Source organism: Lutra lutra, chromosome 16, assembly GCF_902655055.1.
Source record: "Lutra lutra chromosome 16, mLutLut1.2, whole genome shotgun sequence".
NCBI lineage: Eukaryota > Metazoa > Chordata > Mammalia > Carnivora > Mustelidae > Lutra > Lutra lutra.
In genome coordinates, this window is record NC_062293.1 from 58,986,730 (window position 1) to 59,010,328 (window position 23,599).

The 23,599-nt window shown below is 58.4% G+C and overlaps 1 protein-coding gene across 1 annotated transcript; it reads right to left on the reverse strand.

Moving 5' to 3' along the window:
- Positions 1-1,019: 1,019 nt before the first annotated feature.
- On the reverse strand, positions 1,020-23,509 carry POLR2A (RNA polymerase II subunit A). Its single transcript, XM_047707249.1, has 29 exons — positions 23,034-23,509; positions 15,094-15,226; positions 14,816-14,952; positions 14,550-14,723; positions 14,180-14,461; positions 13,769-13,930; positions 13,431-13,651; positions 13,125-13,257; positions 12,549-12,673; positions 12,243-12,453; positions 11,346-11,555; positions 11,091-11,259; positions 10,812-10,906; positions 10,474-10,677; positions 10,135-10,357; positions 9,589-9,772; positions 9,048-9,219; positions 8,854-8,959; positions 8,555-8,760; positions 5,685-5,909; positions 5,296-5,542; positions 4,996-5,096; positions 4,226-4,330; positions 3,967-4,149; positions 3,520-3,723; positions 3,187-3,373; positions 2,972-3,085; positions 2,677-2,826; positions 1,020-2,576 (listed from the first exon to the last, which is right to left on the reverse strand). Exons 1-29 carry the CDS (start codon positions 23,124-23,126, stop codon positions 1,420-1,422), a joined length of 5,913 nt encoding a protein of 1,970 aa, XP_047563205.1. The 5' UTR covers positions 23,127-23,509; the 3' UTR covers positions 1,020-1,419.
- Between the last annotated feature and the right edge of the window lie 90 nt (positions 23,510-23,599).

Genomic DNA, 23,599 nt, shown 5'->3' on the forward strand with positions numbered 1-23,599 from the left:
CGCAGACTCGGAAGAAGATGGCCATCTATGAACCAAGAAGCCAGCGGCCTTGACCTTGGATCCCCCAGCCTCCAGAGCGGTGAGAAATACTGGCTGTTTGTAAGGCAGTCCATGGTATCCTCATGGCCCAAACTCAAGCAATCCCATTCCCCTTCAACAATTTCTAACTTTCTATCACCCTGTGATCTATGCAGATGCCTGGAATTCCGTTCACCATGGTGGTGCTCGCTTCTCGGTGGTGGGACTTGGGAAGACTTGATGTTTCTTTTTGTGGTGCTTTGATCTTTTATAACAAATATATATTCTTCTTATAAGAACAAGTCATTTCTTTTGAAACAATTTAAGATTGGGGTTAAATACGGCAAAATGGCATCTATAACCTGTAACCTCAGTGATCAAGTTAGATCTTGGGCTTAATGTTTTATACTGTTCTCTGAAATCTTCTGATTTAAAAAAATTTAAAAAATTTAAAACATCCAAAGCAAAGCAGAAATATCTAGCAGGGAATGGAGGAAGCTGATACACACATTAACAGGAAACTAACAGAAGAAAATATGGAGTGGCCAAAAGTAACAAATTATCCCTGAATCCTTTCACAGCCACTTTCAAAGCTATTACAGGATCCAGAACCTTCTCATTGTTGCTTTGAGGCCAAAACAAAAAGTGGTTAGATGGGACTTGAGAAACGCGCAGGAGAAATACTGGAAGAAAATGTGCCTCCTGGTGGTGGTGTGGAGGACGGGGACACTTCCGCTTCTGCGGCACATGGACCTTTCTGGACTTTTCCAAATCACGGTAATAAAAGGTTAAAAAGCTGTTATGTCCAGCAGTGCCTTAACGGAGGGCAAGGGCCACCCCTGGGGGACCATAACGCTGGCAGAAAGCAGCACGTGGCCTGTGGCAGGTGCTTGTCCAGAGAGTAGAGAGCCGTCAGCTCTGGGCTGCCCGCCTCTCGGTGGCAGGGAGTGGCCCGGGCAGGCGGCGGCCCAGGTGTGCTGCCCACAATGATGCTGACGCACTTTTGGCCAAAATTAGTAAACTTTATTTAAACTTCAAAAAATAAAGTAACAGACAAAAGGCAGCTTTAGCTTTGTTCTTCCCAAGGATCAGCTAGAACGACCCAGAGCAGGAACTACCCCTAAGAAGTTAACATCCCCTCTACCCCCAATCAAGCCACAGGCAAGGAGGGAGCCTCGATGTGGGGACAGGCCTGGGGCGGGTGGGGCAGGAAGGAGACCACCACAGCCAGGAGTGGGTTCTGAGTCAGCACAGGTAGAGAACAAGACAAGAAGCCCCAGTGGAAACGGGACCAGAACATCAACGAAGAACTTTGTCACAGGTGCTATGTACAAGGGAGGCGGGCCGGGGGCCTGCACCCCACGAAGGCACCGCTCAGGCTGCCCTACGCCCCGTGCACCCTTAGTTCTCCTCATCGCTGTCGTCCGGGCTGATGGCCGGACTGGTGAGGCTGTAGGTGGGGCTGGTGGGCGAGTAGCCCGGGGAAGTGGGTGAGTAGGTAGAGCCTTTGGGGGAGGTAGGTGAGTAGGTGGGGCTGGTGGGCGAGTACTTGGGGGAGGTGGGCGAGTAGGTGGGGCTGGTGGGCGAGTACTTGGGCGAGGTCGGGGTATAGACCGGAGAGGTCGGCGAGTAAGTAGGAGATGTTGGGGAGTACTTTGGGGTGGTGGGCGAGTAGGTAGGGCTGGTGGGTGAGTACTTGGGGGAGGTGGGCGAGTATTTCGGGCTGGTAGGTGAGTACTTGGGAGAGGTCGGGGTGTACTCTGGGGAGCTGGGGCTGTACGAGGGGCTGGTGGGGGTGTACTTCGGTGAGGTGGGGCTATAGCTGGGGGAGCTGGGGCTGTAGCTGGGGGAGCTTGGGGTATAGGTCGGAGACTGTGGTGTGTATCGTGGGCTTGACGGGGAATAGCTCGGCGAGGTTGGGGAGTAGCTGGGTGAAGTTGGAGAGTAACTTGGAGAGGTTGGGCTGTAGTTAGGGCTCGTGGGCGTGTAGTTGGGACTAGTCGGGGAGTAGCTCGGTGACGTTGGACTGTAGCTGGGAGATGTCGGGGTGTAATTGGGACTGGTTGGAGAATAGTTAGGGCTGGTTGGCGAGTAGCTTGGGGATGTTGGCGAGTAGCTTGGGGATGTGGGAGAGTAGCTTGGGGAGGTAGGAGAGTAGCTTGGGGACGTCGGCGAGTAGCTTGGAGAGGTGGGGGAGTAGCTGGGAGAGGTGGGGGAGTAGCTGGGAGAGGTCGGGGAGTAGCTCGGAGAGGTCGGAGAGTAGCTGGGAGAAGTGGGAGAGTAGCTCGGGGAAGTTGGAGAGTAGCTGGGAGAGGTTGGGGAGTAGCTAGGAGAGGTCGGGGAGTAGCTAGGAGAGGTTGGGGAGTAGCTGGGCGAGGTCGGGGAGTAGCTGGGTGATGTGGGACTGTAGTTGGGACTGGTTGGAGAGTAGGATGGAGAGGTGGGGGAGTAGGAAGGTGAGGTGGGGGAGTAAGAGGGACTCTGAGGCGTATAACCTCCAGGGGAGCGAGGCTCATAGGCAGGTGATGTCGGGGAGTAGCTGGGAGACATAGCACCACCTGTGGGGGGGAAAAAGCCAGGAGTTCAGTGATGGAAAGTCACCCCAAAGGAAGGATTGGGGAGGAAGAAACTTGACCCTGACCGACAGGGACAGCTCACCTGGCGAGGGGATGTACGGGCTGGAGGGGCCGGGCGAGCCCGGGGAGCCCGGCGTGGGAGACCAGGCGGGCGAGTAGCCGGGGCTGAAGCCGCTGGCGTCGGAGGCGGCGCTGGGGGAGAAGCCGGCTGCCCCCGGGGTCATTCCACTCCCTGCGAAGCGCAACAGGAGTTCAAACCAGAGCTGGAGCCTAGCGGCGTCCCCAGAGCTCCCTGGTGGGGTGCCATCTCACCCCCGCAGCCCACCCGCCTCTGACAACCCGGACAGAGGCCCTTCCTCGCGGGCCGGGTCACTCACCAACACTGGGGGACCAGGCGCCATAGGCCGGGGTTGCGCCCTGGTTCCAGGGCGTCATGGCCGGAGAAATCCCTCCCATGGGGCTGGGCGCCGAGCCGAAGAACATGCCAGTGGCTGCGGAAAAGCAGGGGGACTCCTGAGCACCGCGCCCGGGGACCGGCCTCCCCATTGCCGCCCACCGGCCAGGTCTGGGCAGCAGGGGCCCAGCTACTCACGTCCGGCGGCCCCCAAGCCGGGGATGTTGGTGGGGATCTCCATGCCATACTTGCACTTCTCGGCATCAAGCAGGAGGTCGAAGCAGCCGGTGCCGGCTGGTGCAAGCTGGCCCAGCATGATGTTCTCCGACACTCCCTTCATGGGGTCGCTTTCTCCGTGCGCGGCGGCCTCCATCAGCACGTCCACCTGCACGACCGTCCGACGGGGGGCCCATGAGACAGCTCCGCACCCCGTGCTCCGAGGGGCCACTGCCCAGGTCACTCTGGCACACCCCATCTTCCTACAGCACTCCCCGCCCCCTCTCCATCTGTACCCCCCTGCTCCATCGTTACCGTTTCCTCAAAGGAGCATTTCATGAGAGGCCCGGTATCCTGGCGGTTGACCCCATGTCGGGTGATGGCCATCAGGTGGCCACGACAGGTCATGGTGTCACACAGCAGAGCCAAGTGACGGTAATTGACGTAGGAACCGTCAAAGGAGATGACGTGGTACAGCTCCCGCTCCAGAGCCTTCCGCACGGCTTCAATGCCCAGCACCTGGCACGGCAGGGGGGGCGGAGTGATGGGACAAGACCGAGGAGTTCTGCTCTCCCCCAGCTCCTCCTGCCACCCGGACCCGCAGAGGGACAGTCGGGGGTCGCAGCCGCCCACACTCAATGTGGGACTCAGCTTTGGACAAATGTGAGCGAGTGAACGCCCAGAGAGAAGGCAGGGGCCGCTTCCTGTCAGACACCCGGGATCCCGGGAAGAGAGGGGGGAGATGGCGTGTCGCGGGCTCACCGTGAAGATCTCCACGATGTCGTTGGACGTGGTGCGCACGGGGTCCACGTCCTTCTCGCTCAGCACCCGCATCAGGCTCACGCCGTCTGTCTCCAGGATCCATTCCTGCAGGGCCTTGAACTCCCCGTCCTCCGTGATGATGATCTTCTTCTTGTTGTCTGTCTGCGGCAGGTGCATGTACACCTGCAGGGGAGGGCGTGAGTGGCGGGGAGAGGGGGCGGCAGGGGGCGGGGGGCGCTGGAGGAAGGGGCACACTGACCTTGCTGATCTGCTCGATGCCCTGCAGGGTCATGTCGGTCAGCATGTTGGACTCGATGCAGCGCAGGAAAACGTCATCGTCCATCTTGTCCACCACCTCCTCCTCCTGCAGCGAAAGCGAGGCCCGGGGCCTGGAACCCTCCACCCTCCTCCTCTTCCCATGCTCACCCCAGACCACAGCCGCCCCAGGGGCCTAAGAGGCACGTCAGGCCCCAGACTCTGCCCTCCGTGGTCCGTGACGTTACTTTTTAGCTGGTTTTTGCGATCCTGACAGAGACCCAGAGAAGGCTCCTGCAGCCCGCCTTCCCGACAGGCTTTCCGGAGCTCGTGCGCTCCAAGGGCCCCGCCGGCAGCTGCAGCCCCTCCCGCTCGTGGTGGCCGCCACCCGAGCAGCAAAGGGCTCCTGTGGGCAGCCGGCCTCTCCTCCTGCCAGATCCCTGGATCTACTCTCCCACTGTTCAGCGCGTGTTTGTGCCCAGGACTGAAATCACCGCTCCGGCGCACTCTCTGGGCCCGCGGCACCTGCTGTCACCCGCCTTAGCTAGACAAGCTAGCCCTGCCCTGGCCCTCACGCGGGAGGCTCGCGGAGGGACAGCCCAGGGCCTCCCCTGCTTCAATGCCACCTGTCGGGGCCACACAGCTGCTACCCCAACTTTCAAATGGTTTTGCTGCTACAAGTTTTGGAAATCCCGGCCGGACTCCATGCCGCTTTCACGCCTCTGGTCACCAGAGAGGCTGCCCAGCGCCGTCCGCGGCCCCCGGTCTCCTCACCTCTTGCATCTTATTCTCGTCGCTGTTCATGATCCGGATGCGCAGCACCAGCTTCTCGGCGTTGTCGTCATTAAAGATGCAGTTCAAGTCGTCGCCGAAACCTGGTGTGGAGGAGGGGCCGTGAGAAGGACGGCGGCCACAGGACTCTCCCCGATGGCACTCTCCCAGCTTCCCCTGTCCCTCCCAGGACCTTCTAGAAGAAAGGGTAACACGGAGCAGCCCCACGGAAGGCGGAGGTTGGGGGCTCACTGGGGACCAGCAGGCAGTGCCGGGACAGATGCAGAGCCCGGGCAGCCTTACCCGCATTGATCTTCTCGGCAATCTGCTCCATGGTCAGCTTCCGGTCGGTCATGTGCTTCCGGTCCAGCTCCACCCGCAAAAGCCAGGGGGAGATGCGGGCCACGTCAAAGTCAGGCATCTCGTAGTAGACATTCACCCATTCCTGATCCTCTGCCACCACTGTGCTCTGGGGGTTGGGGTCGTAGTAGATGGCTGTGTTGGCGGTCACCTTCCTCAGTGTCGTATGCTCCAGACGGCACAGAATGTCCTGGGAACAAGAGGGGTTGGGGACATAGGCATATAGGGAGCTCTGAATGCTTCTGCAAGCCCTCCCTACAGAGAGAAGGCGTTGGAGGGCAAGAGCACTCCCCCTCCTGCTCCCGCCAGAAGCTGAGCCATCCAGCCCCTACCTTGGCCCTCTCAGCGTCTCGAGCGGACTGGCCCAGCAGGAAGACAGTTAGTGAAGGCGTCTTCGGCTTCTTGGAGATGTTGATGAGCTCCTTGAGACGGGGCACACCCAGGGTGACGTTCTTGGCAGACACGCCGGCATAGTGAAAGGTGTTCAAGGTCATCTGGGTGGCAGGTTCTCCAAGGGACTGTGCGGCCAGGGCGCCCACCATCTCCCCAGGATGGGCCTACGGAGTAAGAAAAGCCGGCATCAGAGAAAGCGAGCACCTCCCTCTGGCGAGGGACGACGAGCTGCGGTCAAGACAGTGACACGGGTGCTGGGACAGGACAGGAACCCGGCACAGCAAGTCGGATTCGCGCGCCCCTTCCTCCTCACCTTCCATGCCACATGCCCGGGGGGCGGCCCTGGGCCACATGAGACCTTAACTTCTAGAGCGTGCTCAAGTCACGGGCTGCACACAGGGTCACATCAGTGCTCCAAGTGGGGGGCTCCCCGAAGTTTCTGTTCACTGAGGTCACGACCACACGCCATCAGCTCTAACCTTCCCACAAGAGAGAGTCCTAGTGCACACAGGCTCCATGCACATGGGCTCTGCGCACGCAGCAACCGAAGGCTCATCGCTGTCTTCTGGCTCTGCACCTTGCTGCCCCGACCACAAGACGCTCCTCTGTGCGGTGCTGGCAGTCCTGCTTACCCGTCCGCGGACAGATGTTTTGGCTGTTTCCACAGTGTGGCTGTTATGAGCGATGGGGCCACGATCGTCTGTGTGCTGCGTTTTTGTGCACATGCTGTCCAGTCTTGAGTATGTTCCTAGGAGTGGATCTGCCGGTTCAAACGGTACCTGCGTCCACTCTGCCGAGGAGCAGCGGGACGTGACCCCCAGTGGCCCCACAGTGGCTGTGCTGCCCACAGCAGCGGCCCAGGAGAATTCCCATGGCTCCATGGCTTCGCCCACAGCCTCTTTCCATCCTAACTCGAGGGGCACGAGGTGGTGGCTCACTGGGCTACAGCTGCGTTTCCTGGGCGGCTCACGACACTGACCATCTCTTCTCGTGCATTTACTGGCCACTTAGGTGTATTCTTTGCGAGAAGGTGTCTATCCAAGGCCTTAGCTCTCTCTTTGTTGCCGACTCGCAGCAGTCCTTTATGTATTCTTCATGCGGGATGATGTGCAAAGCTCTCCCCCGATTCTGGGTCGTCTTCTCACTCTCTTGCCGGTGTCCTCTGAAGCACAGGATTTTCATTCATGTGGCCGAAGCCCCATCTGTCTTGTTTTGTGCTCTTTAGCCGGATGCTTTCGGTATTAAACCAAAGACTCTGCTGTCTAAGCAAAGATCATGAAAATTTACCCCACGTTTTCTTCTAGAACTTTTTACAGCTTGAGCTCTTATACGTAGATCTTCAATGTATTTTGAAGCAATTTTTCTACACAGCGCGAGGTAGGGATCCAACTTCAGCATTTTGCACATGCATGCCTAGCTGTCCCAGCACTACTACTTTTTAAAGTTTATTTGAGAGAGAAATGGAGCATACGTGGGGGAGGGCAGGGCAAGAGAATCCCAAGCAGAGCCCCCCCACCCCCCGAGCTGAGTGCAGAGCCCAACATGGGGCTTGATCTCACAACCCCTGAGACCGTGACCTGAACTGAAACCAAGAGTTGGATTAATGGACTTAAGAACCCAGTGAGGCCCCCAACATCATTTGCTAAAAAAACTTATTTTCCTCCGTGCAACGACTTGGCACCCTCAGCAAAGATGTAACAACTGTAGGGGTCCCTGGGTGGCTCAGTCATTGAGCATCTGCCTTCAGCTCAGGTCATGATGCCAGGGTTCTGGGATCGAGCCTTGCATGGGGCTCCCTGCTCAGTGGGGAGCCTGCTTCTCCCTCTCCCACTCCCCCTGCTTGTGTTCCCTCTCTTGCTGTCTTTATCAAGTAAGTAAATAAATAAAATCTTAAAAAACAACAACAACTGTAAACGTGATGGTTTAACTCGCAAGCCGTCAACTCGAGTTCTGTGCACCTGTCTCTACATCCTCACGTGAGCACCGTGCGATCCTGAGATGTGCGCTTTACAGGGATATCTGAAATTGGGAAGTGGGAGTCCTCCAATCTTGTTTTCCCAAACTGTCTGGCTACTCTGAATCCTCTGCAATTCCCTATAAATTTTAGGATCAGCTTATACATCTCTGCAAAAAAGGCAGCTAGGCTCTGACAGGGACGGTGCTGGGTCTGTAGATCACTTTGGGGATTATGGCCATTTAGCAGCACAAATCTTGTAATCCTCGAACACTCGATGTCCTTCTGCTCACTTAAGCCTTCCTTCTTTCAATCACATTTACAGTGTTTCCTGATGCGTTTTAATTATTTCATTTATAAAACCAGACTACCGTGCGCTTATTCAGAGCCATGCCTGTAAGACATTTCTGTCTTCCCAATTCCCTGTAAAAACCTCCATTAGAGACAGCGATGGTCTCTCCCGGTATGTCTGAATCACTTTCCTGCTCACTCCCCCTGTCCCTTACCTCCACCTAAACCGGAATTCCGCACACAACAGGCACTTTCAGAAAAGAAAGAACGACCCTCCCATTTCTCATCCCAGCCACGTGGCTTCTTTGCGGTACGACTGCCCGTACCGGAGTTGTCACCCATCTGTCCAAGGCCCAGTGTCAGTGTCTGTGTCTGCGTCATGGAAACAGCCCACCAGGGAAGGAGGCACAAAGCCCCCCATGTGGGACTTGGCAGAGCACAGACCCTCAGTGACCGAGAGCCACCCCCAGGCGCTGGTGGGCAAAGGCAGGCTGCGCTCAGAGCCCAGCTGAGTGCACAGGTCAGAGGAGAGGAAAGCGAGGCTGGGCTGAGACCACGACTTACGATGGCTTGGTTGAACTTGGACTCGATCTCCCCGAGCAGCCAGTCGAAGGCCTCCCCGCTGAGCCGAAACTCCTCGGCCATGCGGCGGGAGCAGAGCGTGGAGCGCAGGTGGATGTTGAAGAGGAGCGTGGCGTTCTCCTGCGCCTGCCGGCTCAGGGGGTCGTCCCCGTTCACGATCACCAGCTTCTTGCTCAACTCCTTGACTCCTGGGGGTCAACGGAGGTCAAGAGAGGGTAGACCGCGGCCGGGCTCACTCCGGTCCCGCAGCCTGGCCCAGGGGTCCCCGGGCCGCTACTCACCCTCTACAACCTTGATGGGGTGCAGGTCGGACGGCAGACGGGGGTTGATGTGGAAGATTTTCTGAGCGTTCCAGATCATGCGCAGCAGGTTACAGGGCAGCACCACCTGAAGGGGGGCGGCAGGGGGTGTCAAGAGCAGGGCATGGCTGCACAAGGGCAGCGGCGCCCCAGCCCCACCTTCCTGCTTCTCGCACCTTACTGTCGCCGGTGGGGAAGATGACCCTGAGCACCTCCCGGTCCTCACGCATGCGCTCGAACTCCCGCTCTAGCTCGTTCTGGATGTGCGCGTTGCTCAGCACGTCCTTCACCAGGTCCTCCTGCAGGGTGCGCCGCAGCGCCCTCTCGTTCGTGTAGTCAAAGCGGAACCTGTGGGCGGCAGGAGCGGTCAGGGGCAGGCGGGCCCAGGCCCGATCCCTGCAAGGAGCACCGCGAGGCTCCAAGCCGCATGGCCAGCAGAACAGGGCTCCAGGGCCAAGTGTCCGGGGCAGAGAAATCCAAGGTCTGGGCTCCAGGGCTGCCAGCAGGACCCGAGCTGGGGCCAGGCCACCTGAGCTTGCTCGGATCCCATCGGGCACCAGGCGGGGCGGGTCTCAGGTCGGCCCCCACCGTGCCCTAAGGCGGGTGGCCTCAAGGCACATGCGCTGGGCGGGCAACGTCTCTGCGCACAGGAAGGGGTGTCCTAGGAGGCCAGCCGAGAGCCCCAGGGCCAGGACCCGCCCGCTGCAGCCTCCTCACTTCTTCTCGAAAGCCTTGTGCGACGGCTTCAGGGTGGCCAGGTTCTGGAACTCAACGCTCTCGCCGGCCAGGCCGTCCTCGCCATAACGCAGCTGCACCACCTGGTTGATGGAGTTGCGCACCGTGGCGTCGTACTTCACCATCACCGACTCCATGGACTTGATGAGCCTCCGCTGGATGTACCCTGCGCGGGGGGAGGGGTATGGGCACTTGCACCGAGGGCGCCGACGCCTTCACCCACCGACCCTCACAAGAGACAGCAGCCCCCCCCGCCCCTCCATGAACGCTGCGCCCACCACCAGCTGGAGACAGGGCCTAGAGGGGGCTCCTAGGAACTAGCCCCCAGGGGACAAGTCGCAAGAGACCTCGGGCCCTGTCCCTGCACCAGGGAGCGCTGCAGTGGGCCGTGTGTGTCCCGCGGGCCGCCTCCCCGGCTCCTGACCTCCAACTGCTACTCTTTCCAGGAGAGACAAAATCCCCGGCCCAGGAACTCCCCCATACCCACCCCGGGGGCCCCCCGGCAGCAGCCGGGCCAGAAGGCCTCACCAGTCTCGGCAGTCTTGACAGCCGTGTCGATGAGCCCCTCGCGACCCCCCATGGCATGGAAGAAGAACTCGGTGGGCGTGAGGCCGGCCAGGTAAGAATTCTCCACGAAGCCACGGCTCTCGGGCCCGTAGTCGTCCTTGATGAAGTGAGGCAAGGTCCTGTGCTTGAACCCAAATGGGATCCGTTTCCCTTCCACGTTCTGCTGTCCGACGACGGCAATGACCTAGGGAACGAGGGGGGATGCCCCTGACTCCCTCTGCTTGAGGAGCCCGCACTCCCAGCACGCCGCCCCGTCACACCTCCCCCGCGGCCCACATCTGGAGGGACGAGGCTTCCCACCTGGGAGATGTTGATCTTGGAACCTTTGGCCCCAGACACGACCATGGACTTGAAGTTGTTGTACTCAGACAGGGACTTCTGGGCAGAGGAGCCAGTCTTGTCTCGGGCGTCGTTGAGAATGCGGTTCACCTGGTTCTCGAAGGTCTGCCGCAGGGTGTTCCCCGGGGTGGGCTCCAGCTCGTTGTTATGAGCTTTCTCGATGACCTGGGTGCGAGGGAGGCGGCAGGGCTCGGCATCCGCTCTGCTTCCCTTCCCCTCACACCCACCTGGCTATCGCTGACGTCCCCTCCACGTGTCAGAGCGGCTGTCACTGGGTCTCAGCCGGCTTTCTTACTCACCTCTATCACATCTTGCTTGGCCTTCTTAATAGTATTCTGGATGTCCTGGTAGGTCTTGGAGTCGGCAATGGAGTCCCCAATGCCAATGGTATGACCTAGGAATACAGAGCGGCATCACCAACTCCCTCCTTACACTCCCCCCTAAAACCTGGAATGGAATCACAGCCAAGACACTTGGCAGCGGGACCCCAAATCCAGGCAGGAAAGTGAAGGACGGAAGAACGGAAAGAAGAGGGAGTCCGGACTCCAGGAGCGGGTTCGCCGGAGCCCTCCGCTCACCCTCGATCAGCAGCCAGTTGTTGATGACTGTCTGAATGTTGGAGTAGAAGAGGCGAGTGACGTCGTGGCCCATCTCCAGGTAAGAGATGTGCACCAGTGAGCCAGCCGACGTGCCCAGAGACTTCTTACACAGGATGCCCATGATCAGCTCCCCGTTCTCCACCACCACCTGCGTACAAAGCACCCCACTCGAGGCCCCCGCAGTGGCGCCCCTGTCCAAATCCTGCCTTCACCCAGGCGGAGGCCGGATCCTACCTTGGTGTCCCCAGGAGAGATGTGCTTATAAGGACCGCTGTCCTCATCGTCGGGATGGGTGCTGTGGGTGCGGATACAGTTGATGTGGCCGGGGATGATGAGGGAGAAGATCTGTTTGCCCGTCCACAGGGGCCGTGGCTTCAGGATGGCTGGCTGCGGCACCTTCCCGTCCCACGTGGACAGGAACATCAGCAGGTTCATCACCTCTCCCTGTACCAGAACAAGCAACGGCAGCTTTCAGCCCCAGGACCGCGCCGGGGAAGGTCGCGAACCCGCGGGTGAGAGCGGACTGGGGAGGCAGATGCCAGGGAGAGGATTTCCCAAACTTTTAATGACAAGTTCATTATGATCATGAGACTCTGTGTCTCTCTTCTCTTGAACAATAAACATAAACTACTTCTAATAGTTATAAAACGACCGGGGTGCCTGTGGGGGGCTCAGTGGGTGAAGCCTCTGCCTTCAGCTCAGGTCACGATCTCAGGGTCCTGAGACTGAGCCTAACACCGGGCTCCCTGCTTAGCAGGAAGCCTGCTTCCCTCTGACTCTGCCTGCCTCTCTACCTACTTATGATCTCTGTTAAATAAATAAAATCTTAAAGAGAAAAAAAAAGATAAAAGAAAAAGGAAATAAAACCATAATTAGATCATGTGTTTTCCTTCACCTTTGCCTTCTAACAGTAGCTGAAATTATACATCTTAAAAAATTAAACGGGGAAAAAAACAGAAAATAAAAAGCTGAATTGGGCGTTAAAGCCATAAACCCCTCCTGGCCCCTGACTGTCCTAACCGCCTCCCTTCCCCTGCCGGGCACACGTCCCAGCTCTTCCTCCCCGGCGTCTCCCCGCCACCCTGGTCACAGTGCCCACCCGAGCCGGGCCCCCACCGCAGAAGCACGCACCCGTTCCAGAAAGACGTCTCTCTTGGTGAATTTGCGCACGGCCGTGAGCGTGTCCTGCACGATGCCCATGACGGGCCGATTGCTCTGGGGGGTGACGATCATGCGCGGCACCATTGCCAGCTCCTGGATCTCCGCCCGCGTCTCCAGGGACTGGGGCAGGTGCAAGTTCATCTCGTCCCCGTCGAAGTCCGCATTGTAAGGAGTCGTCACACTGCAGTGACCAGGAGAAACCCGGCTTGGATCTGCCACAGGGAAGCATCAGGCAGCCGCTCGGCCCCACCCGCCGCCCAGGGACAGGGGACGGACCTCAAATTTAAGCGGAAAGTAGACCAGGGGAGGATGCGGACCCGATGCCCCATCATGGACATTTTGTGCAAAGTCGGCTGGCGGTTGAAGATGACGATGTCTCCGTCGCACATGTGACGCTCCACCTAGGGAGGCAAGCGGAGGCTCAGAGGATGGGGCTTGCTACAAGCAAGAGGCCGTGGGCCAGAAATGCTCTGCAGCTGGAAGAGACGATGGAAGGGTGCAATTTCACGTGCAACACGCAGCGACCAGCTCTCCGGGCCGGACACCAGGGAACAAAGCACAGCATCGCCCAGCCTCAAGGATCTCTGGTGCGGGGGGTTGGGGGGGGGTACCTAGACACTCTGCATGTGAAGCCTTCTGCTCCACGCCTCCCTGGACTGGCCATATACACCCAGGGCGCCGCACTCGGGCCAGTGCGTTCCCCACCCCGGCCACCGCAGATTGCTGAGGACAGCAGGGGTCTTTTAGAGACGCCCCAGGCCTGGACCCTAAGGAACAGGACAGCCTCAGAGGCCCCCGCTCCAGAGAGCTTCCTGCTGGGGGCAGGGAGGGAGGCCCTAGCCTGCCACGTGCCTTGTAGCCGGTCTGCAAGTGAAGGTCACTGGGCTTGGGGTGGAAACGCAGGTCGATTCGGTCGCCGTTGTCCCGGATGATGTACTTGGCCCCAGGGTACTGGCTGTTCCCCCTGCGCACTAGCTCCTGGAGTCTGCAGAGAGCAGAGGTGCGCTGAGCACAGAGCTCCCCGAAGCCCTGATGCTGCCTGCACCCCAGAGCCCCAGTGGAAGCGCTCTCTGCCCCAGTCTTCCAGCTCCCCACATGTGTCCCTCCACCACGCCCCTCTGCCCCCGCATCCCTGCCCCCGCTGAAGGCCAAGCCCACCTGTCGATGTTGAAGGGCGTGACAATCTCCGCGAAGGTCATGTTGGCAGCGATGGAGCGAGGCACGCCCACCTGGTCAATGGAGAGGTTGGGGTCGGGGGTGATGACAGTGCGCGCCGAGAAGTCCACTCGCTTGCCCATGAGGTTCCCTCGGACCCGGCCTTCCTTGCCCTTCAGCCGCTGCTTCAAGGACTTGAGGGGCCGCCCCGACTTCTGCATGGCCTGTGAGGAGATGGGGTGGGCGCACCGCGCAGTCAGCCCGGGCCCCCCCATGCTGCCTCCCGCTCGGGCGCAGGGCGGGCGGCGCTCGGGCGCAGGGCGGGCGGCGCAGGGACTCACGCGGGGCAGGCCGGGCAGCTCATTGTCCACCATGGTGGCCACGTGGAATTGCAAGAGCTTCACGTCCTCGGCGATGACGTGTGCCGCCGCGCCGTTCTGCTCGTTGCGCCGCAGCTGGTTGTTGATCTTCACAATGTCCGCCAGTTTGTGCGTCAGGTCATCCTGTGGCCAGAGGTCCACACGGTCACCGCCCCGCGGGCCTGGCCGCTCACCTCCCATACACAGAAGCACCGCCGTGACCTCCAACCACGCCAAGGGCCTCATGTGAACACATGGGGCCGGCTGGTGGCTCGGTCACCTGGGCCTCTGCACTCCACCCCGGGACTCCTGCCCACACCCGCCCACAGCCCAGGGGCTCCCGCCACTGGGGCTGGCCACCCCATGGAGAGGCACAGTCCGGGAGCTGCTGACCTGGTTGCGGGCAGAGCCCTGCATCACCACGGCGGGCCGCACGGACAGCGGGGGCACAGGCAGCACGGTGACAATCATCCACTCGGGCCGCGCGTAGCGGGGCTCCATGCCCAGCACGAAGCACTCCTCGTCCGAGATGCGCTTGAAGATCTCGTGCACTCGCTCCGGACTCAGAAGGATTTTCTTCTCCTGGGAGTCCTCGTTGACGTGCTTCCACTCCGCGTACAGCTCCAGGCCCGAGCGCCGGATCCGGGGCTGGTACCGTCCGCAGCCCCCGTGGCCCTGCCGGAGACAGAGGGGCCGTGAGTGCCGAGACCCCGCCGGCCCTCCGCCAGCCTGCCCCCGCCCTGGCGGTCCTGCCGGCCGCTACCTTCTCTTTGGTCAGATCCTCGTCGCCCTCCGGCTGCTCCACCCCGAACTTGTTGTCCATCTCCTCGCCGCCCTCGCAGATGTTCTTGCCCTTGCACAGGTCGTACACGTGCGTCAGCCGCTTCTTGGGCTGCCCCTTGGACTTGGCCAGGATGTCCTTGATCTTTGGGTTGTTCTGGGGACAGAGCAGAGGAGGGTTGGCCGGGCTGCGCCTGGGTCCCCCCACGGAGCTACCCCTCCTCCAGGCCAGGGCCCAACCCCACTCACGGAGTCCACGAGCAGCTTGGAGCAGAAGAAGCAGACGCAGCGCAACACTTTCATCGTCTTCACCAGGAAGCCCACGTGGAACACGGGCTTGGCCAGCTCGATGTGGCCGAAGTGGCCAGGACACTCCGTCATGTTTCCTGTGGGGACACACACCTCACACCCTCATCCTGGCTGGCACCTCAGAGGTTCCCCAGGGGTCCCCGCCCCTGGGCGTGGTGGTCAAGGACCCAAGCCTCCCGCCCTCCTGTGGGGACCCCACGCCAGCCCCCAGCTCTCACCCGCACAGGTCTGGCAGCGGCCAGTCCGCTCGATCACCCCCTGCCTCGGGTCCATCAGTCCCCCAAGCTTGGGGCGGCCTCCCTCTGTGGTCTCGGGGTATTTGATGCCGCCCTCTGTCACAGACATTCGTTTCTACAGAAAACAAACAAACAAAAAACAGTAACAACTAAATAGGATTCCTGGTTTCCAGCCTTCACATACGAAGGCCTCAAAGGAGGAGGGCGCATGAGTGGGTCCGCTCCTCTGGGGGTGCCAGCGCCGGGGGTCCTGGTCTCTGTCCGAGTGGGAGAGGGTGCTCAGGACTTGTGTGCAGCTGACCCTGGCCTCTATATAAGCTGCCAATCTCCCCAACTCAACCCCACACACCCCTCTGGTTCAATGCCAGATCGCTGACATCCATAGGATTTACCCCCCAAAAGAAATAAGTTGTTTCAAGGAGGAGTAAAAAAAAAAAAAAAAAAAAAAAAAATCAATGCCTTGCTTCTTCCCCAAAGCTGAATTCAAGCCCCGAATCCGGTCCCTGGCAGGGGACAGTGCTGCAGCCTGCCAAGACATGCCTGGCCCCTAGCTTCAGCTCCTGAAGCCCGCCACTGCTCACCCCCGTCCTCATCACCTCCTTCCCGAGGCCCCAGCAGCCTGACCCGGTCCTTGCTCAGCTAGAGATGCTGGGATGAGATGGGGGAGGCAGGTGCTGGAGCAGAAGGGTGCCCCGGTGCCCCAGGAAAGAGGCAGAACCGAAGACGGAATCCTGAGAAAGGTGGGGCGTCAGACTTGAGGGACCCCTTGGGGGAGGGAGGCTGGGGCAGGTGACGGAAGGGCTCAGAAGCATGTCTGGCTGAGAGATGGGCTGAGGAAGCCTTAGTTCTCGCACACTGAGAGCCAAGGACTTTGACATTAGCTGGGTCTGACCTACTAAACTTCCAGAGGGACGAACTTAAACTTAAGAAAAGCTTTGACCTGCATGTCCCCCTCGTGCCGGGCCAACCGCCCTCTGTGCAGCTTGTTTCTCTACGCCGATCAGCTCACCTTCTGGGAAGGAGGTCGTGTCGCTCGCATAGGAGGAGGCTGAGGCTGTGTCAACTGACTTGTCCAAGACCTCCACCTCCAGGGGCCAGGAGGACTCAAACCCAACCCTGTCCGGGCCCAACACACAACCGTCCCGCTGCTCCGAGCTCGCCTCCCTGGGACTCGCCTTCTGGGGCCCAGCGCAGCACTAGGGGACTCATCTGCTCTGCATGGCTAACTGGTAAAACACGCATCACTGTCCGCATCTCACAGATGACGACACCAGAGGCCGAAGGACAGGCAGCTAGAAAGCGAGAGAGCCGGGATCGCTGTGCATTGTTTCCACGGCATCACAGGGGGGAGGCAAAGGGAAGGGAGCCCCTGCCGGCCCGCTGCAATGATCCATGACCCCTGCTGGCGCCGCAGCCCTGAAAGCAGGCCTGAAAGACCGAGGAGCGGGGCCCTGCCCGGCACACCGCCCCACTCCGAGCTCGTCCGCCTGAGACGCGGGGGGCCGCCTGCATGGGAGCCCCTGTCGCCCTTCCACCTTCGTCTCCTTCCCCGGCTCCTCTGCTTCCCACTGCCCCTCAAACTGTGCTCTGCCCCCAGGTTTCAGCTCCTCCGCACCCTCGAGGCAGCGGGCCTGCCATCCCCAGCGCTCCCTCGACCCCGGTGACGCCCAGATCTCCGCCTGCGGGCCTCCCCTTTCTCCTAAACTCCGGATTCACATATCAAACTATCTACTGAATCAACGGGCACCTGGGGGGCTCAGTCAGTTGAGCGTCTGCCTTCAGCTCAGGTCATCATCTGCAGGTCCTGGGATAGAGCCCCTCGGCGGGCTCCCTGCTCAGCGGGGGCTCTGCTTCTCCCTCTCCCGCACCCCTCCTCGAGCTCGCTCGCTCTAACAGACAGACCGGTTACCAGGGCGTGGCCTGGAGCTGGAGGCCTCTGGTCTACCATCCCGGCTCTGTCACGTGGGACCATGTAACGTCGAGGACCTGCTTAAGCTCAAGACTCGGCAGGTGCTCAGGAAAACACCCGCCCTGATCCGATCCTGCCCCAGCACCTGGCACAGCTGTCTGCGCCTCCCACCAGCCTCGGAGCCTCCAGCCACTTGCCTCAGGCCAGGACTTCTGATGGGCTGGCATCAGGGGCTCCCCAGGCGGCCAGCCTGCCTCTCTCCACCCACCTGCACAGTTGGGGCGCCTTCAACACAGAAATCCAGTCTTCACACCCTCCTGCGCTCAGCATGACATCCGAGCTCAGCTCGGAGCTCGGCAGGACAGCAGGACAAAAACAAGCGCCTCTGCGCTTCCCTAACCCTCCACCACTGCCTCCCCGGAGAGTAACAGCATCTCCCCACGGCCAGCATCTCTCTGTCCTCCCAGGTCCCACGGCTTCTGGTGACTGTCTGTTACACTGATCTCAACTGCCAGGGCCCCTGGCTGCCGGGAAGCACCTTCAGAGAGCCTGGAGAAAAGAGGGACGGCTGTGCCCACCAAGCCACCCACCTGCTAAGGACTCTTCTGCTTCCAGGCATCAAGATGGGGCCAGGAGCTGTCCTGGAAGGTTCTGGACTCTCTCCCTACCACAAGGTAACAAACTGTCACTTCAGATTATATACAAACCATGTTAGCCCCCAACCCTTCCTCTCACTACCCGTGTGAGAGGGGTGAGGCGCCCGGTGTCATCTGACAAGGGTTAGCGTCCTGAGGGGCGGCTGCTCCCAGGGGCTGCCCGAGGCTGCAGGACAGAAGCCTGCCACAGATTCTTAGCAAATATTCTTTCTCTTTAGGGGCAGCTGGCTGGCTCAGGGGTGGAGCGTGTGACTTGACCTTGGAGTCCTGAGTCCAAGCCCCACGCTGGGCATAGAGATTACTGAAGAATAAAATGTTAAGGGCACCTGGGGTGGCTCAGATAAGCGTCTGCCTTTGGTGCAGGGCACAACCCAGGGTCCTGGGATGGAGACCCGTCCCACCCCACACACCAGCAGGGCTCTCACCCCCAACGGCTGTTCCTGTTTACTTGTCTGTCTCTCCCACTGGACTGCAACCCTGGACTGCAACCCTCGAGGGCAAGGATCAGGTTTCCTTCACTTTCTATCAGCACCTAGCACCGCGCCAGTAAACACTTGTACTGTGTCCAGGAAATCCCACCCTTAATCCTTTTTTTTTTAAGATTTGTTTGAGAGAGAGAGAGACGGTGCAGGCAGGGGGAGCAGCAGGCAGAGGTTGAAGCAGGCTCCCTGCTGAACAAGGAGCCCAACGAGGGACTTAATCCCACAACCCTAGGAACATGACCTGAGCCGAAGGCAGTCGCTTAAGCGACCGAGACCCCCAGCCCCCTGCCCCCGATTATAAATAACTTGAAGATAAGAATAAGCTTCTGGTCCACCAACATAGGGCACATCTAGAAGGATATAGCATGTTCTAAATTCTTCTTGGAATAAACTGGGGCATAAATAAATAATCTGGTGCTATTCACGGTAGACAATTGCTGTAAGGAACAGGAGCCAACTTCTTCCAGCATGGCCGCCTCCCCTGCTCTGCTGACTTCCTAGCAGCTCTGCATGGAGCCTGAGTGCGGGACCCTCCCGAGCTGCCTCCCCCTCGGGACTCCGCAACATCCAAACCACACAACGGCAGAGGCCATAGCTCCGTCTTGCAGTGAATTCCAAGGGCCCTCAGGACTTGACACACACCCTCCCCACGACTTCTAGAACGCACTACTCTTAAACACCGCCTGTACCACAAGAGGCCTCCTACGCACACCGGAGTGATCTATTCTCTCAGACACAGGTGAGCTGTCCCAGCTGCGAACACCACAGGGAGAAATTAAAGCCCCCCCCCCGCACCCCCACCAGAGGCGGCCTCTGTTTTGTGAACAGCCAGCCACGGGGTTTGTAAAATGCAGACACGCTCTCACTCTTCCAAGAACACGGCCTCACTCTGCATCCTGGTAACTTCCTTCTCAGATCCCTGGACTTGGGTTCACAGTGCCCTTGGGGGCTCAAGTGCGTTAGCAACTTTCCCAGCACTCCCGGGGTCCAGGGCCAGACGACTTAACAAATACCTATATCCCCTACCACTTCGTAGCCATCTACAAAAACACCCGTAAATAGAGATTGCAATATGTTAAAGAAATATTGCTTTTATTTCCCAAATAACCACAATGGCACTTCTGACACCTGTCAGGCCGGGTACAACCTGGCAGATCTTGGAATCCGAGGGGACAGCACCACTCTGATTTTTTTTTTTTTAAGATTTTATTTATTTATCTGACAGACAGAGATCACAAGCAGGCAGAGAGGCAGGCAGAGAGAGAGGAGGAAGCAGGCTCCCTGCTGAGCAGAGAGCCCGATGTGGGGCTCGATCCCAGGACCCTGGGATCATGACCTGAGCCGAAGGCAGAGGCCCTAACCCACTGAGCCACCCAGGCGCCCCACCACTCTGATTTTTTTGTCCTGTGTTTGGGAACTGCTAAAGACCCAGCTTCCCCGCGATAATGACGTCACCGAAAGGGGTTTGTCGCCACCTAATGTCGAAAGGAGACTATCAGGAACTCCCAGTTCCCAGGACAGGGGACCAACCGTAGCTCACCTTGTACTTCTCTTGAAAACTTAAAATCTCTCACTGGGCCGACAGCCTGCTGCGGGGGCACAGCACGGTCTGGGAACAGGGGACTTAGCCTGTTGGGAAGATCTGTTCTAGTCTAAGAGCACACCCCGAGGTAACTCCACAGAACTCCTATCGGTAAATATGGAGACAATTTATAATTTCAAGCAGTATCATATCCAAACAATATTGTGATGAAAACCCTTCTACACATATCTTTGTGTCCTTTCCAATTACTTCCTTCACTCACTAATTTAACTCATTCTCATCACACCATGATTATGTACCAGGCACACTTTGAAATCCTGAAATTACAGAGGTGAGCACAGGGTCCCTCGTGAAATTTACATTCTCCTCAGAGAGCAAGAAACAGAAAAACAGATCCTCTCAGACAATGCCAAACTACGCAGTAAAATAAAGTCAAGACGGGTCAGAGGTCTCCCCATAGGCTCGGTCAGAAGAGCACGCAACATTTTTTTTTTTTTTAAGATTTTTAATTTATTTGACAGAGAGAGACAGAGGGAGAGCGGGAACACAAGCAGGGGAGTGGGAGAGGGAGAAGCAGGCTCCCTGCTGACCAGGAGCCTGATGTGGGACTTGATCCCAGGACCCTGGGACCATGACCTGAGCTGAAGGCAGAGGCTTAAGGATGGAGCTGCTGAGGCGCCCCAAGCATGCAACTCTTGATCCTGGAGTTGTAAGTTGGAACCCAACAAGGTGTAGAGAGGGGCACCTGGGTGGCTCAGAGGGTTAGAGCCTCTGCCTTCGGCTCAGGTCAACAAGGTGTAGAGATTACTTAAAATTAAGATCAGGGGTTACAGGATGCAGGGGGGATGCTATTTAAACAGGGTGCTCAGGACAACCGTGCTAACGATAGGACAAAAAGGAGTAAGCCTGGGTAGGTCTGGGCAATGCTGTGCTAGGCAGCAGGAACAGGGAGTAATAAAGTCCTTGAGGCAGGACCAAACTCGCGGGGTTGGAAGAACAGGCAGGTCTTATGCTTAAAGACCCAAAGAAGAGTCTGGTTGGTAATGAGCTGGAGAGGCAAGCGGGGCTGGATTAGCCAGGACCTCACTACAGCTCCGAGTAAGCAGTGTGGATCCTCTGAAAGGATTCCATTCCCGCAAGACACAATAAAAAAGAGCTCTCTAGCAGCTCTGCGAACAGCGGAAGGAACAGGTAAGGGCTAAGGCTACTGCAGTGCTCATGGCAAAGAGGATGGTGGGCTGGAACAAGGTGGTCCAGATGGAGATGGTCATAAATGGCCAGATTCCAGGCGAGTTTGAAAGGCAGAGCTGACAGACTGACAGAGGGACCAAGGGGAAGTTGTGAGAAGTAGCAAAGATGCCTTTCAGGTGTCTGGCCTGAGTTAGCGGGGGAATGGTATGGCCACTGTGTGCTTGCTAAACCAGGCAAGACCCGGGGAAGGGCATGCTTGAGAGGAAAAATTCAGAGCTTTTTCTTTAAAGACAAAATTTTAGAAGCGGTAATGCTCGACCAAAGAACAAACATCAAACGATGGACAGAACTGTCAGACTGTCCCCTAAAAAGGCTGTTAACAGTTTAACCCGCTACCAACCATATGTAAGCATGCCTACTTCCCAATACTTTGGCCAGTGGAGAAAAATCAGATAAAGGAAAAAACTTTAATTTGCATGCCTTTATTAGTATTTTTTTATTGGCCATTTGTAACTTCTGGGAGCTGCTGATTTGTATCCTTTATCTGTTTGTCTAGGTGTGTGCTTTTCCTACTGATTTGTAAGTGGTCTCTGTGTATCAAGAAACCTAACCTCGACTATCACAGTGCAAATATCGTTTCCCAATCTGTCTCTTAGGCGTCCATGGTGCCCCTGAAAAAGACAAGTGGCTATTATTTTTACACAGTGAAACGTGCCCTGTTCTTCCTTGTATACAAAATGCTGGGGCTTCTGACTGGCTCGGTCGGAGGGGCAAGTGACTCCTGATCTCCGCGTTGTGAGTTCAGGCTCTTGTTATGGTGCAGAGATTACTTAAAATCTTAGAAAAAACGCTTCGCTCAGTGCCTGGCCACATGATAGGCACTCAAAATTTACCGCTAATTCATTCATTCATTCATTCCCACCAAGGGGGTCTGCCCCTGGAATCAGCCCCCACAAGCCCTCTACTGCGCTGGAGCTCTGCAGTTTTGCTTTTTGGATTTAAAGCTTAACCGCACCTGGAATTTATGGTTTGGTATGATGTGAGCTCAGGAGGCTCTCACTCCTGACGTAACTCTCAAGCGGCTATGCCTTGTCCTCCAGCAAAAGGGTCTCCATCCACAAATGCGGCCATTCTCCCCAGACACCTGGCTTCTGCTAGCTCACTCCACAAAGGAGTCCGAGTCACCAGCAGCTTTCCCCCAAAACCCCCTCTACCCTGATCTCTCCCACCCTCTTCCTTAGCCTTCCCCCACAATCAGCTTTTCAGAGAGCAACCAAAGCACTACTAGTTTTGTTCTGTTTTTAATGTAAACTTGAGGTCACTCTCCGGCTTACAAAAGGCTTCATCTTCAAAATGAAATTAAACTCAGGTTCCTTACTATGACTTACAACATTCCACCAGGCCTGCCCACTCTCATGTCTCTCCAGCCGATTTTGCTAACTCTCCTCACCCTTCTAAACCCCAGTCGCACTGGCACTTCTTCCCACCCCTGGGACACACCAAGTTCATGGCTCCCTCCGGCCCTTTGCACCTGCCGTCTGACAAGCTCTCGGTCTGGGATCTGTGGCCCAGAGACCTGGCTGCCTCCTCTTCATCCAGGAAGCATCACCTCCACAGAAGGGTCTTCCCGCACCCTGACATCACCCGGCCCACAGTAGCCTCACTCCTAACTCCCCTTCCTTCCATCCAAAGCACTAGCCAAGAACTCAGCTGTCTGGTTTGCTCCTTTATTTGTATGTTGACTGTTGGCCGCCCCCTCCCACGGACACTGCCAGTGGAAGGCAGGGTCCTCCTGCGTCTCCTCCGGCTCTGCGACCTCAGTATCTGTCAGGTCTATCACACAGCGGGCGTTCAGTGAATAGTGATGGAAGGGGGCGGGGGAACAAAGATGTGGGGTCCAGCTTCGCATCCGAACTTGTACAGCGCCCCGCCACCCCAGCCCCGGGCTGATCAACTGTCGTTCGGCGTCGGGGCCCCGATCTCGGCCCCCCGCCGGCGGCGGCGGCCCGGCCCCCGTCCCGGACCCAGCGCCGAGCTCGCTCACATCCTCGCGACACTAGGCTCCGGCGGCCCGTCCCCCTGGCGGCCACCGTCGGGCCCCGCCCGCGCCGCGGCAGGGAGCAGAGGGCACGGCCGCTTACCAGTTCATCCGGACTGAGGACTCCGAACTGCACTCGCTTGATGGTGCGCAGCGGGCATGCGCTGTCTCCGGAGGGGGGTCCGCCCCCGTGCATCGCGGAGGCCGGCGCGCTGCGCAGGCGCAAACCTCTCTACAAAAACCCTGCGCCGCCTCCGCCTAGGTGCTCAGACCCCGTCGGGGCGGCCGCCGGGAAGGACCTCCCCGAGTTGGGAGGAAAAAGCCGGAGGAGGGAGAGGTGGGGGAGGGAAGGAGGCGGGGAAGTGAAAAAGGAGCGAAAGGAGCTCTCCTCCCCCTTTCCGGAGATTTTTCGTCTCCCAAAAAGGAAAAAAAAGAAAGGGGGGGAAGGAAAAGGTTTCGGGGGGAGGAAGGAGAAAAAGGGTAACGAATAAATAAGTAACCGGGCTCCTGAACGGCAGAGGTTACGGCAGTTTGTCTCTCCCCCTTCCGGGAGCCGCCTTCTTCTCCAACCGTCCCGGCCGCGCTCTCGGCGCTTCTGAGGAGCGAGCTGGCCGAATGACGCCCTTTATAGACTCGCCCCTACTTCCCCGCCCCTTCCTTTCCCGCCCT

Bases quoted from the DNA above. Each gene is read 5' to 3' on its own strand.
- POLR2A (XM_047707249.1), bottom strand. From the start codon at position 23,126: ATGCACGGGGGCGGACCCCCCTCCGGAGACAGCGCATGCCCGCTGCGC. The intron at 13,258-13,430 runs GTGGGCTTGGCC...TGCTCTCTGCAG, and splicing joins ACGCCCTTCAACATCGACAG to ACTCCAGGAGCTAGTGCGCA. The intron at 3,374-3,519 runs GTAACGATGGAG...ACGGTCGTGCAG, and splicing joins AATGCTCCTTTGAGGAAACG to GTGGACGTGCTGATGGAGGC.